We start from the raw sequence: 12,405 nt of genomic DNA, 5'->3' as shown, positions 1-12,405 counted from the left end.
AAATAAAACTGGCATCACTGAATTATTTATTTATATTTAGTTTTAAAAATGGTGAAAAAAATGTTTTCACAGTAACATAATACGAATTAAAGTGCGTGATATGGTAATTGAATAATTAAAACAATGGACGATATTGTTGTAAAATATGCTTAAAAAGTATTTTAATTTATTAAAATTAGATAAAGAATTGTTTAGAAATAAAACTATACCTGATTTACTTATTTTTAATTTTAAAAATGGCATAAAAATGCTTCCTTTTTACGGTAATATGCTACAAATTAAGAATGTAAAAATAATCACTTTATATTCCAAAATATGAATGTACACGCCATGGAATGGTGGATTGTGCTAAATCTAACAGTGCGGTTTGAAAAATGTGCCATCAGTAAGAGGACAGTTTCCGTTGTAATGAGGATTTGTTGGATTATTCTTTCAAATAATCCCATACAAAAATCCTTATGTTTTATGAGTATTTTAGTTTTAGGGTAACGAATTATAATTCTCGAGCTTAAAATTAAGCTCCTTTTAAGTAAATCGGATGTGTCATTCTCATTCTTCGAATGCAATTTTTTTCAAAACTCAAAATTATAGAAGTAAAGTTCTTTGAACTCTTTTCATCTTCTAGAATAAAAAAATCTCGGTATCCTGTGTTTATATAGTAATATTAAAACAGAAGTTCGAATATCACTGCAGTAAAATATTATGCCATATTTCTTGATTTATTTTACAATAGCTTCTGAATCACTCTAGTAACCCGATAGATATCTAATCAACGGACTCATTGATTCATTTTTTATTTGTCGCAAAATTTGTTTATTACATAAAATATACCAAACTTTACCATAATTTATATTATATATAATAAATATTACAAAATATATTTCAAAATCCTATTGTTTAGTCCGCTAAGTTTACTAAAATTATCCTAAAGTAACTAGTTTTCTCTTTATTGCCATCTCTTGCCCTTCTGAAAATGTCGGGCCGCGGTGGCCTGGTGGTAATGTCTCGAGTTCGGAACCGGAGGGTTTCTAGTTCGAGATCCGATTCCACCAAAGAACCGTCGTGTAAACGGTTCTGGTGCACGCTAAATCTTTCGGGACCAGACGAATCGCTGATGTGGTGCATAAGTTTGGAGAGGGGTGCCAGTTCAGGTGTCGTCCTCGTCATTTGACCGCGGTTCAAAATTACGAGATCCGTCCCAAAATAGTCCTATTGTTGCTTTCAAAACGGGGCGTTAATATAACTAAACTAAACAAAACTTCTAAAAATGCCGTTCTATAAGATGGGTCGAATTGATAAAGTACCGGATTACTGAGGGCCTATTGTATTTTATTATTTTTTTGTGAGAAGCTATGTTTTATAGCATTTTAAATCAATTTCTCTGCATATCAATTTAAATTTCTTGAAAAAATTCATAGTATTTTAATAGAGAAATGATGAATTTCTTTCTAAATTTTTTTTTCTCATTCTTTCATGTTTAAAGTATCAAAATTTGTATTTAATTTATATTTAAGTCATACAAAAGTATAGCTTGAATCTTTTTGAATGATTTTTATTAGAATATTTACAGCCTACTGTTATTGACATGTTTAGTTTAGTTTAGTTATATTAATATACCATTTTAAACTACACAAAAGTTAATTTGAGATGGGCCTTGTAATATGAATCATAGTCAAATAAAAGGATGAACCTGATCTAGTAATCCCCTACCCCACCCACCAAACATTTTCACCTAGAGTGATGTTTAGACCCGAGGGACTCAACGTGCACCAGCCCACTTATATGGCATTTATTTTGTGGAATTGGTTGCAGTTGCTGTTAAAAGTGTAATACTTTCTCAAAGCAGCTGAAATAAGTTTTAGGTCTATAGTTGCAGGACATGAATTAGTTTAGTTATACTAATATCCCATTTTAAAGCAATACTAGAACTTTTTTGGAACGAACCATGTTATTTTGAGTTGCGATCAGATGACAAGACATACTATACTTGAACTGGCATCGAATGATAATGCATTTTATTTATATAGGAATAAAATTATACTCTCTTTCAAATCCCTTGCATTAATTTGAAATATCATTATTTAATGAAACGTTGCACTTTTAAAATTTACCTCAAAGATAATTAAAATAATTGCATGCATCTGTTTTAGATGGACAATGCTTCAATGCCTTACATAAAAACAAAGCATGCTGAATTAATGGAATTTGTCAAAGAGCAACAATATTACTATCAGCATTATTCTGACCGATTCTGGATCAGGTCTCTAGATATATCTCCTCGTGAATGTGCGGTTCTAGTTAACAGAAAAGTTGTCAAGCATCCTTGTGACGAATATTTTCCATTTTTATGTGAAAGAGGTAAGAGCTGCAGTTAAAATCCTAAACATACTTTTTGTATTTATTTCTTTATTTATTCTTTTTTATTACTTCTCAAATTTATTCTTCTGTCTCTAATCAGAATAGTAGATTTTCAAGATTCTTCTTATATTTCATGGATTTTGAAGATCTTCTGAGTCTGAACCAGAAATATTGATAATACATTTATGTTTCAATTTTGTCTGTGTTTTTGCATCCCTTCCCCTTCTCCGAATTTTGTTGTTTTTAAAATAATTCCTATTTCATCATAATTTTGTATACTTTTGAATGCATTTCTGAAGAAATTAAATTTCTTATATTAATGTCCACACAACTAAGTTTACTTTTTTCTATTTTAGATTAGTTTTTTTCCCCGTTCTTTTTTTTCAAAATTAGTGTCACATACCATCCTGGAGTCAGGCAAAATTCTGTAAAAAGCTACTTTATTAAAAACTAAATTGATAATAAAATAAAATCCCTATGTTTATATTATCGAATATTTTATATTAAAATAATATAAAGTTTAAGAAATGCTAAAATATTTATTAAATTAGAATACGCAAATTTCATATAGCTGTATCAGTTTATAGAATTTTTTCATTTATTTTTTTAGGAAATTCGTGAATATTTAAGCATGCATTTGAATATTTTCTGTATAACCAATTTCAGATTTTTTTTATTTCCATTTTCTTCACAGTGTTTATTAATAAATTAATATTAAATTAACATTATTATAATATTCAACATGTAGTATCTTTTTCCATCAATTGCATTTAAAATTTAAATTAATAAACTTTTATATAGATTTTTGAATTTTCTAATTCTATTCAAATATTACTTTTAGCTCTTTAATAGAAATTATGGCAAAGTAATGTTTTGGTCATATCATTTTAATTAGAATTTCTTCTTCATTACTAATATTAGAAATGTAATCCATTTATGATGACTGAGTAATCTAGTCATCTTTTCAGATCCTGAAATCACCGTATCCACTAGATTATGGTTTATGGAGCCTCTGACAATAGCTTTCCTTGGAGTAACTGCCTTTGCTCTTATATTTGTTGTTCTGTGTGTTGGATTCTGGCTTTGCAAATCGCGCCAAAGATACAGAGAAAAGCTGGAACGTCGCAACTCCATCCGAGCATCCATTAGATCCAACCGCTCTCTGACGGGATTTTCAGAATTAGGATACAAGAGAAGAATCGAAAGAGCTTTTGAAACCGAATCGGAGCCTAAACCAGCACCGATGAAAATGAATGGAAGTTTAGATTCGGTTGAAAAATCAGCTTCAAGATTTAGTTGTTCATTAGATGATAGTTACGAAAATACTTTGGGAGACACAAGTTCCTCTAGAGTTCCAAATGGGGATTTCTCTGGTTTTGGAGGGTATGTTTTGGTTTCTAAGAATCTTATATAACTATCATTAAAATTTTTATTTTACAATCTTTTAATTGAATTTTTTTCCGATGAAAATACGATTTTTATAATTAAGTATATTTGATTTATTAAGGAATTCATCTTTAATGCCGAAACTCAGCAAACTTTTTCTCAGCATTGCTAAGTGAAACCAAATGTTCTAATGCAAAGACTAAATATTCTTTGAAATATTATGTTGATTGTTGCTTTATAAATTTTTAGAAATCGCTTTATTGTGCTATATAATTCACATTTTGAATATCCCGTTTTAAATAGTGCTGAAGTAATAACACCCTTCTTAAAACATTGGCCTTTTTACCTTTTAATCCCAAATTCTATGTCAGACGTTAGGGAGTCGCAACACTTATTGTCTGAAAGGCCATCTCCATAATGGATTGACCAACTCTCCAGTAATCGTAGTTCATAGCATTTCAGTATTCGCAGTTGGATATTGAATGCTAATTTTTTCTGTCTTATCTAATCTCTCTGTCTAAAACAAAAGAAAAAGCGGGTTAAATCGATTTTGTTGATCAAAAAGTTACTAAAATCAAAATGGTACAATCAGTGCTATACAAGAGTATGGACGCATCCTTGCAACTCTCAGCTATTAATTTTACGTAGACTCTCTCTTATCAAGCAGCAGAGCGATGCCGGGTATTTGAATATGTTTTCAGAACTTTCCTTTTTATATTTTGCAATACCATCTATAAAAACTGTCCCATGCAAAAGCAGCTGGTCATGCGTTTCGATATAATGACCGCTATTAAATAAATAATTCAGTAAGTATGATTTAAAATTAAAGAACGCATAACTTTATATTTCGGAAAAACAAAATTTAACAATATTTTAAAAATTACCATGAATATTATCCCATGAAAGTTATGAATAGCTTAATGTAATTACATGCAACAGTGGATGTCTGACTGCTTACAACTCTATTAGCACAAGATATTGTATGATCCCCATGAAGTTATTCGATATTCTGAACTGGAATTATCTGCAATATAGTGAAGATATCGTAATATGGTTGTTCGGCACTTTAGTGTTAATAGGGTGATAGGGAAATGTATGATGCCATACCTTGATCTCATATATACTCCAATTACATATTTCCTGGATATAATCCGCAGATTATTTGTCAAAAACACATGAAAATCGTCACTAATAATCTGTCGTTGCGAATTATACAGTGATGCAGATTATCTGCTGATTTTTTTTTTTTTTTTTTTTTTTTTTGTGAGGGCTAAAAGTTGCAACTGCGGATTATACGCCGCCACAGATAATACACAGGAAATTGCGGTACTTGTGCTGCAAATAACACCATATTTATCAGCTCCGACATATGTCTCCATTTCCCAGTGTTCCAACTTAGGATGCATCTTCTATATAGCCTGATGCGTTTTAAATCTAAATTCGAAGGTTCAATATCCTTTAATGGAATATGGAAGTTTAAAAATGGAGATGATAAATTAAATCCAATTCTTGCCATGTGGTCATGGTTCAAAATTACGAGTTATTTCAAAAAGCAATTGCCATGTTGCTTTAAATCAGGAGTTAATTATTAACTCCATTAACAGCGGTTCTTAACCTATGGGTCGCGACCCAAAATTGGGTCGCGCTGAGTCGAACCAAAAAAGTTAGTAATACACCAAATTTCAGACATTTTAGAAATGACGACTTGAATAAATATCAACAATCGAAAATGAATGTGATTAACAAGATCAAAAAATATCAGCTGATTAAAAAGCGAGAGCAAAAAAAGTACGTGTGATGATAATAACGGTGAGAACTAAATAGAACTAAACTAACGGTGAGAACTAAATAAATGCTGATAAAAAAAACGATATCTGTAATTTATGATATAATTTGATAAATTTAAGCGGATTTTAGTTGTTTTAAAGTCAAAATGGATGGGGAACTCTTTCCCAGCGCGGAGCGTCACATTTTCTGCCTTTTACAATACTGCCAAGTTAGGGTGAAACAGAGTATAGGAGGTGTTGGTAATACGCACGCCATTGCTTTGCGTGCGCGCAGACTCAGTAAGCTCTCTGTCAAAAACTCGTTTCTAAATTGTAATTGTAAAGAATTGTAATTAATTGTAAAAAAATTGTAATCACCCTAATAATGGCAAAACGTGAATACAAGGAAGCATTTTTAGAATTAGGTTTTACTTGCATTTATGATAGAGGAGTGAACAAGCCGCAATGCGTGTTGTGCAGTGAAATATTAAGTAATGAATCGATCCAACTGAACAAACTTAAAAGACATTTTGATGCAAAACATAAAAAATTTTCCTTTGAGGGAAAAGATCGTACTTTTTTCGCAAGAAAAGAAGCCCTTTTAAAAAGACAGCGTTTGGATGCACCAAGTAGTAGTGGTTTTATAAATTCTGCCAAACAAGCTACACTTGCTTCTTTTCATGTGGCTTGGCATATTGCAAGACAAAAGAAACCCCATAATATTGCTGAAAAACTTATAAAACCTGCTGCCATTGACATGGCACGTGTCATGTGCGGAGATGAAAGTTCAAAGAAATTACAAAAGATACCATTATCAAATGATACAATTCGTTTACGAATTAATGATATGTCATTTGATATTAAGAATCAACTTTGATATTTCTTTTTTTTAGGAATAAGTTAAAATGTCAATTATTTTCAAAAAGTTGTAAATATATTTTAATTTGGTCAATAAAAATTATTAAAAACACTTGATTATTAATTAAATTTTCCTTGGATCTAAAAGTACTTTTGTTTCTTTATTATTAAAAAATAAATAAAAAATTTGTAAGTTAAAAAAAATCATCATCGTAGGATTGAAGATTTTTTTAAAAATACGATCTAAAATAAAGCAATGAAAAAATTTTGACTTTTTCTTAAATATTTCTCAAATTTGGGTCGCGGCTTAAAAAGGTTAAGAACCACTGAGTTAATATAATTAAATTATTATCAAGTCTCAATTACGAGGAAACACTAATAACTTATGATAACACTGACTGGGAACTTTTTTCCTTTCTGCATGTTTATCTTCATAATTATGGAACTATAAGGCTTCTTGTATTTGCATGCCACCAAAAACACCCACAGTGTTTCATCTAGAATTATAAAACTTAGAAGCACAGAAAGTAAATTATGTGTCCGTGCCAGAGCATTTGAAATAAATCGTCCCATTCTTAACATGGAATCCCTCCCTAATCAATTAACATTCCTGAACAAATTTTTGTTGCATTTTTTTCCATATAGCCGATGTTTTTTGAAATGAGATTACTAAGTTCTGTGTTTCGCTGCTAAAGACACTGCGAATATTGTAATTGTATAGATTCTACTCTTTTTCCTACGTATATAAACACCACTTTTATAACTGCAGCTACATCCGTTCACAAGTTGAATTTCCGCTTAATACATAAACTTTCTGCTTTGCATATGTATCAGTACAGCGGTTACAAACTTTCAAAAGTACACCTAGACGATGGGAAATCTCATAGCAATGCATGGTCGGAAACGCTTTCCTGGAGCGGCAGTGACGACTCAAAACACAGGAAACGAAAGGAACATGACGAAAGGAAAGACACGAACATGATGAGAAAAGATGTTAATTGTTTTTAGTACATAAAGAAAAAGGACATAAAGTGATAATGATCTTCATCAAAGAAGGTGTTCGTAATTACGACCCCAGGCCATGATGCAGGTCTCACAACTACGGCGCAGTGAAAATCTAATGTTAGCGAAAATACCGGGTGTGTCCTGGACTTCCGATCAGCTCACATTGTTCCTCCCTTTCTTGTATCCGACCGCGCATTGCTATGCGATTTTCCATCGTCTAGGTGTATCTATCTCTCCTGAAAGTTTGCAACCATTGTACTGATACACCCTGTATTTCATTTGACATTATGTAATTCTTATGATTAAAACGTAAACTATTAACAAAACTTTTTATCTTGTTTAGTTATCCATTTGCCCAAAATTAATTGCTCCATTATTTTTTGATTAATTTATTTAAATAATATCCAGTTGCTTAGCAGCCGGGAGTTCATGGATTTTCTAGGCATCAATCTTAAGGCGAACAAAGGAGGGAGGGGGAGATGCCATGCTCCAGGTTATTATTACATTAGCTAAATCACTGAAAGCGATCAATCTTAGGAATGCTAGGAGGATAAGAGGGAAGAATGCCTGAATGACAAAGGTATCCTGAGCGCCAGCTGTCCTCGGTACTGGTTATAATACGACTATTTAAGGATATTCAGGACTTCTATTTAAGGATTATCTTGAATTTATAGTAAAAATTTTGTACTAATTGTAAAATTATACATACTCCTTGACAAAAAAAAATTTTTTGGTGATAAATTTAGAAAACTACTATCCTTTAACTTTGAAATTTTATTGAGGCATAACTTTTGAACAAGTGGGAAACTATTTGTAAAGTTGTAATCATATTTCTTTAAAAAAAATTACACTTTTTAATTGACTTTTCTTTTCCGATAGGTTCCGTCCAGATGCTCAACACGAAAACAGAACAGCTGATTTAATGGCCCGCCCAACTTTTGACTTGACCTACGAAAATCAATGTTTTGTGGACCGTTCCGTATCTCGTAATTCCAATGACATATCTCGAGACTGGAGTTCTTCCACAGGTTCAACCCTGGACATGAAACGTTCCCTCGAAAGAGAAACTAAAGAGCAACCGTATCATGTGGGTCCATATCGTCAAACGCCCTCACCACCCTTGACTGTCGAGTCGAATGGGGGCAGTAGTCGGAGCAGTAATCGAGCTCCGCCTTTAGAAACTGCCATGTAACTAAACATTGAATCATTATCAGTCAATCTTATGTTCCTACAAGCATACTTTCTGTACATTACAAGCAAGCTGTGCTTGCGTGAATTGTCTTTCATTAAGCTGGACTTAATGCAAGCCAGTATCATCAAATTATTTTGACAAGTTGTGGTGGCTCTAGTGATGAATTCAAGTATTATAGCTAATATGATGCTATATTTAAGCGAAATAAGAGTAATGAATTTTAGGAATTACAACTATATAGATAAAAGTTCATAAAAAGATCAACATAAAAATTAATATTTTAATGTTACATTTGTAAATTTGTTTCAGTTTGTCAGTGATTTGATTCATTCAGTGTGGCTGTAACTCAGCTTTGATAACAATTATATATCTTCAAAACCATTTCAAGCTTAAAAAAAAAATACTTTATACAAGATACTAAATACCAAATTTAAGAAAATTGTTAATTTAATCAATATTAATGATCGCAATTATTGATCTGCAAGATTTAATAGTAGTTAAGTTAATGCAATTAGATGTAGACATGATTTAGATTTTCTATTCAGATTTATCATGATCAAACTACTTTTTAAGTTAAAAAATAAAGAATGGGCAAGCATCAAGCCACCACACAAACATAGGATAAACATTACTTCTGGAAATGATAGACTGCAATAAAAGAGACTGATAATTTTACTAACTCCCCAGGTGCCAAGAAATGCCTTATTTTATATTGTCTTTGAAAAGGAGCTACATTCTGTTATTTTTTGTGAAACAAAAATGTTATGTGTGCAGATCAGCTGGTACATATCATTTGGATTATCAGTGTTAAGTGTGAATATTATCAAGAACTTGCTTAAAATCCCAGTGAATTTTTTAGTGAGAAATAACTTTTATATAAGTGCCTTCTCTGTTTGTATGTTGCTCAAAAGAAAAGGAAAAAAAAAAAAAAAAAAAAAAATGTTTGAATATAGCTTTTTTATGTGCAATATGCACAGATGAGTCATACATTTTTGATAAGTAGAATAGAGAAGTAATCAAAATATTTGTTTACATTCCATATTTAATTTTCTTACTATTTCATTGTAAATAATCATGAAATTATTAGCATGAAAGACACTGCCTTTTGAAATGCCCCATAAGATAGATTTTCATAACTCATATTTTTTTAATTGAATATCATGAAATATATTTTATATCATTTTTAGCTTTATTTCTTAAGACTATTTACATAATTGTAGACACAGGAATGTATAAAGAAATGGTACTGAAATAAATATAATAGAAATAATTGATATAGAGAATGCTTCAAACCTCCAATAATTTATTTTAATTAGAAAAATAAATGTTGAGAAATGAATACTTAATGGGTATATAATAAATTATTCTCTAAAATTTCTTTTGTTTAGCATTAATATCCTAATGAACACAAGTCAATTCATTTTGAAATATTTAAGATTACATAGAAAAATAAATTGGATATATTTTGTATATGCATTATTTAAATAAGACTGAAAATGTTCAATTGTCTGGAACCAACTACAGATGGACCATCAAACAAATTTTTTATCCTAAGTACCATAAAATCTAGTTCTATTCCTGCAATTTTGCTTTTACATTACTTAGCTTAATTATGTATGTATATAATTTCTATTTAAAGTGGCAATGTATTGTACATATTTTAAAATTTTTATTTAAAATAAAAATTTACCTTTTTAAAATGTTATGGTCTATATTTTATCATTTTGGAAAAAAAAAAAAAATCTGTTTGCACTGCATAAACATTTACATCGCTTACAACTATAGAAAATGCAACATTTTTTTAAAAAAATAACTGTTTCAGCAACACTAGAAAGTAAGAAAATGCTCCCAATAATGTTTTCTAAATTTTTAAATAAATAATTAGTCATTTTCTATAATTTAAGAAAGATTCAGTACAAAATTTCCATTGCTTATGATTGGGTTTAAATTATTTTTTAACCATTTCTTACTAAAAAAAAGTATAATTTATGGCTGTTGGAAATGTAAAGCCTATCAAAGTAGGACCACAGAAAATATTTTAAATGCAGACCCCCACATCTATTCTTGGAGTGATATGAAAGCAAGGAACATTTATTTATTTAGAATTTATAAATTAGGTTTTAAAAGAATTATTTTTAAAAAGTACTTAGTTTTTGAGAAGGCAGATTTTCTGTCTATTAATGGATGTATAAATTTTCAATAAAATTCACAATCTTATTTTTAAATTTCACATGCTTTCTGTCTAACCTTATTTAGACATCAATAAATAGTACATAGGATAGGAATAAGTATATGTATTATTGGTTTGAGATTTTAATAGTTAATAAAAGAATATATATATATATATATATATATATATATATATATATATATATATATATATATATATATATATATATATATATATATATATATATATATATATATATATATATATATATATATAATTTTATTACTTAGTTTTCCCTCTTTTGAAATTGCTATTGAAGAATGTTTTCTAAGATTTACAGAATTTGAGAAATATTATTTTTTTCTGGCCTTTGAATTTTATTATAAACACTTTGTTGTTAACTTTTATTAATTTGAGATTTGAAATAAATTGATAAACACTTAACAATATAATATGTACAAAACTTTATTTTAAAAGCAAAAGAAACCACACATGGTACATAACTTATCCATAAATGGCATTACTTTTCAAGATAAATTATTGCAGATATAACATATTCTGTTTTAAAGAATAACCAATAAAGTTAAGTTTAAAAGTTCAGCATCTTTAACATAAACCAAACTATCACTATCTTTTCATTAAAATCTATGATTTAAGAAATTTTTTTTTACCTTGAAAAGGAATAATATGTTGCTGTAACATCAAAGATTTACAAACCAACATCTCGGATACTTTTAAGTACCAAATTCTTTAATGAAGTAAAGACTTGATATACTATTCCATTAAATGTTATATTCATGTGAATTACAAATGAAATTAATATGTCAGTAAACAAACAACTTTTTATTGGTTTTGCAATATTTTAATCTAACTACTTTTTTTTCCTATCTTAATTTCTAATGACTGCAATAATAATAATTTTGAAAAAGTTGAAGTTAACAGAAATATAACTTTACTTAATTCATTTATTATTCTGAGATATCAGATTCTAAAAATATTTAAATGCAAATATACATTTGCTATAGTAAAAATATTTTTTTAAAGAAAATAACAATGAAATTTATAACAATTAGAATACAATTTAATTAAAATAAATTATCCATATTGAGACTTAAGGACACTTTTGGTCAGAGGCACAATTTAAAAAACATACTGGGATTAATTTTTCAGACCGTTTTCCAGAACTTATTGCTATAAAACAAGGCCTGTTCTTAAGGTTAAAAATATTAATCCCTATACAAATAAATGACACATTAAAATTTTGGTTTAATGTTAAAAATTGCTGAAGATATGTTTGGATCTTTTTCTTCATTAAATGCATGCATATATTAAAAAAACATACTTTATTACATGAAAACATAATGTGGTATTTGAGCATTAATATAAAGTTATATATAAGCTTTTAAATAAAGATTTTGTTTAAAATTCTCTTCATATAAATAAACAAATTTCATTCATATAAAACATACACCACAGCAAAATGTTACTTTACAATGAAAGATTTTCCTTTCATTTGCATGCTAATCAAAAACAGAAAAATGTCAAAAACAAAGTTTTACAAATTTCCCAGCACCTTACACAAAATGATAGACAGAATACAGTACAATCTATATACATTTTGTCACTAAGAAAAACAAACTACAATAAGCAAAACCATTCAAAATACCATG

At 29.2% G+C, this 12,405-nt stretch overlaps 1 protein-coding gene across 1 annotated transcript in view; it reads left to right on the top strand.

The window, feature by feature from the left end:
• Nucleotides 1–10,268, top strand: part of LOC129983573 (protein bark beetle-like) — a 132,476-nt gene extending 122,208 nt beyond the window's left edge. The window contains exons 14-16 of the mRNA XM_056093099.1: nucleotides 2,151–2,358; nucleotides 3,327–3,741; nucleotides 8,253–10,268. Coding sequence (XP_055949074.1) covers nucleotides 2,151–2,358; nucleotides 3,327–3,741; nucleotides 8,253–8,565 — 936 coding nt within the window. The 3' untranslated portion in view covers nucleotides 8,566–10,268. The remainder of the gene's footprint in view (nucleotides 1–2,150; nucleotides 2,359–3,326; nucleotides 3,742–8,252) is intronic.
• Nucleotides 10,269–12,405: the final 2,137 nt, after the last annotated feature.

Source organism: Argiope bruennichi, chromosome 9 (genome assembly GCF_947563725.1).
Source record: "Argiope bruennichi chromosome 9, qqArgBrue1.1, whole genome shotgun sequence".
Taxonomy (NCBI): Eukaryota; Metazoa; Arthropoda; class Arachnida; order Araneae; family Araneidae; genus Argiope; species Argiope bruennichi.
Note: the sequence above shows the minus strand (reverse complement) of the source record. Positions and strands in the feature narration are given on the sequence as shown.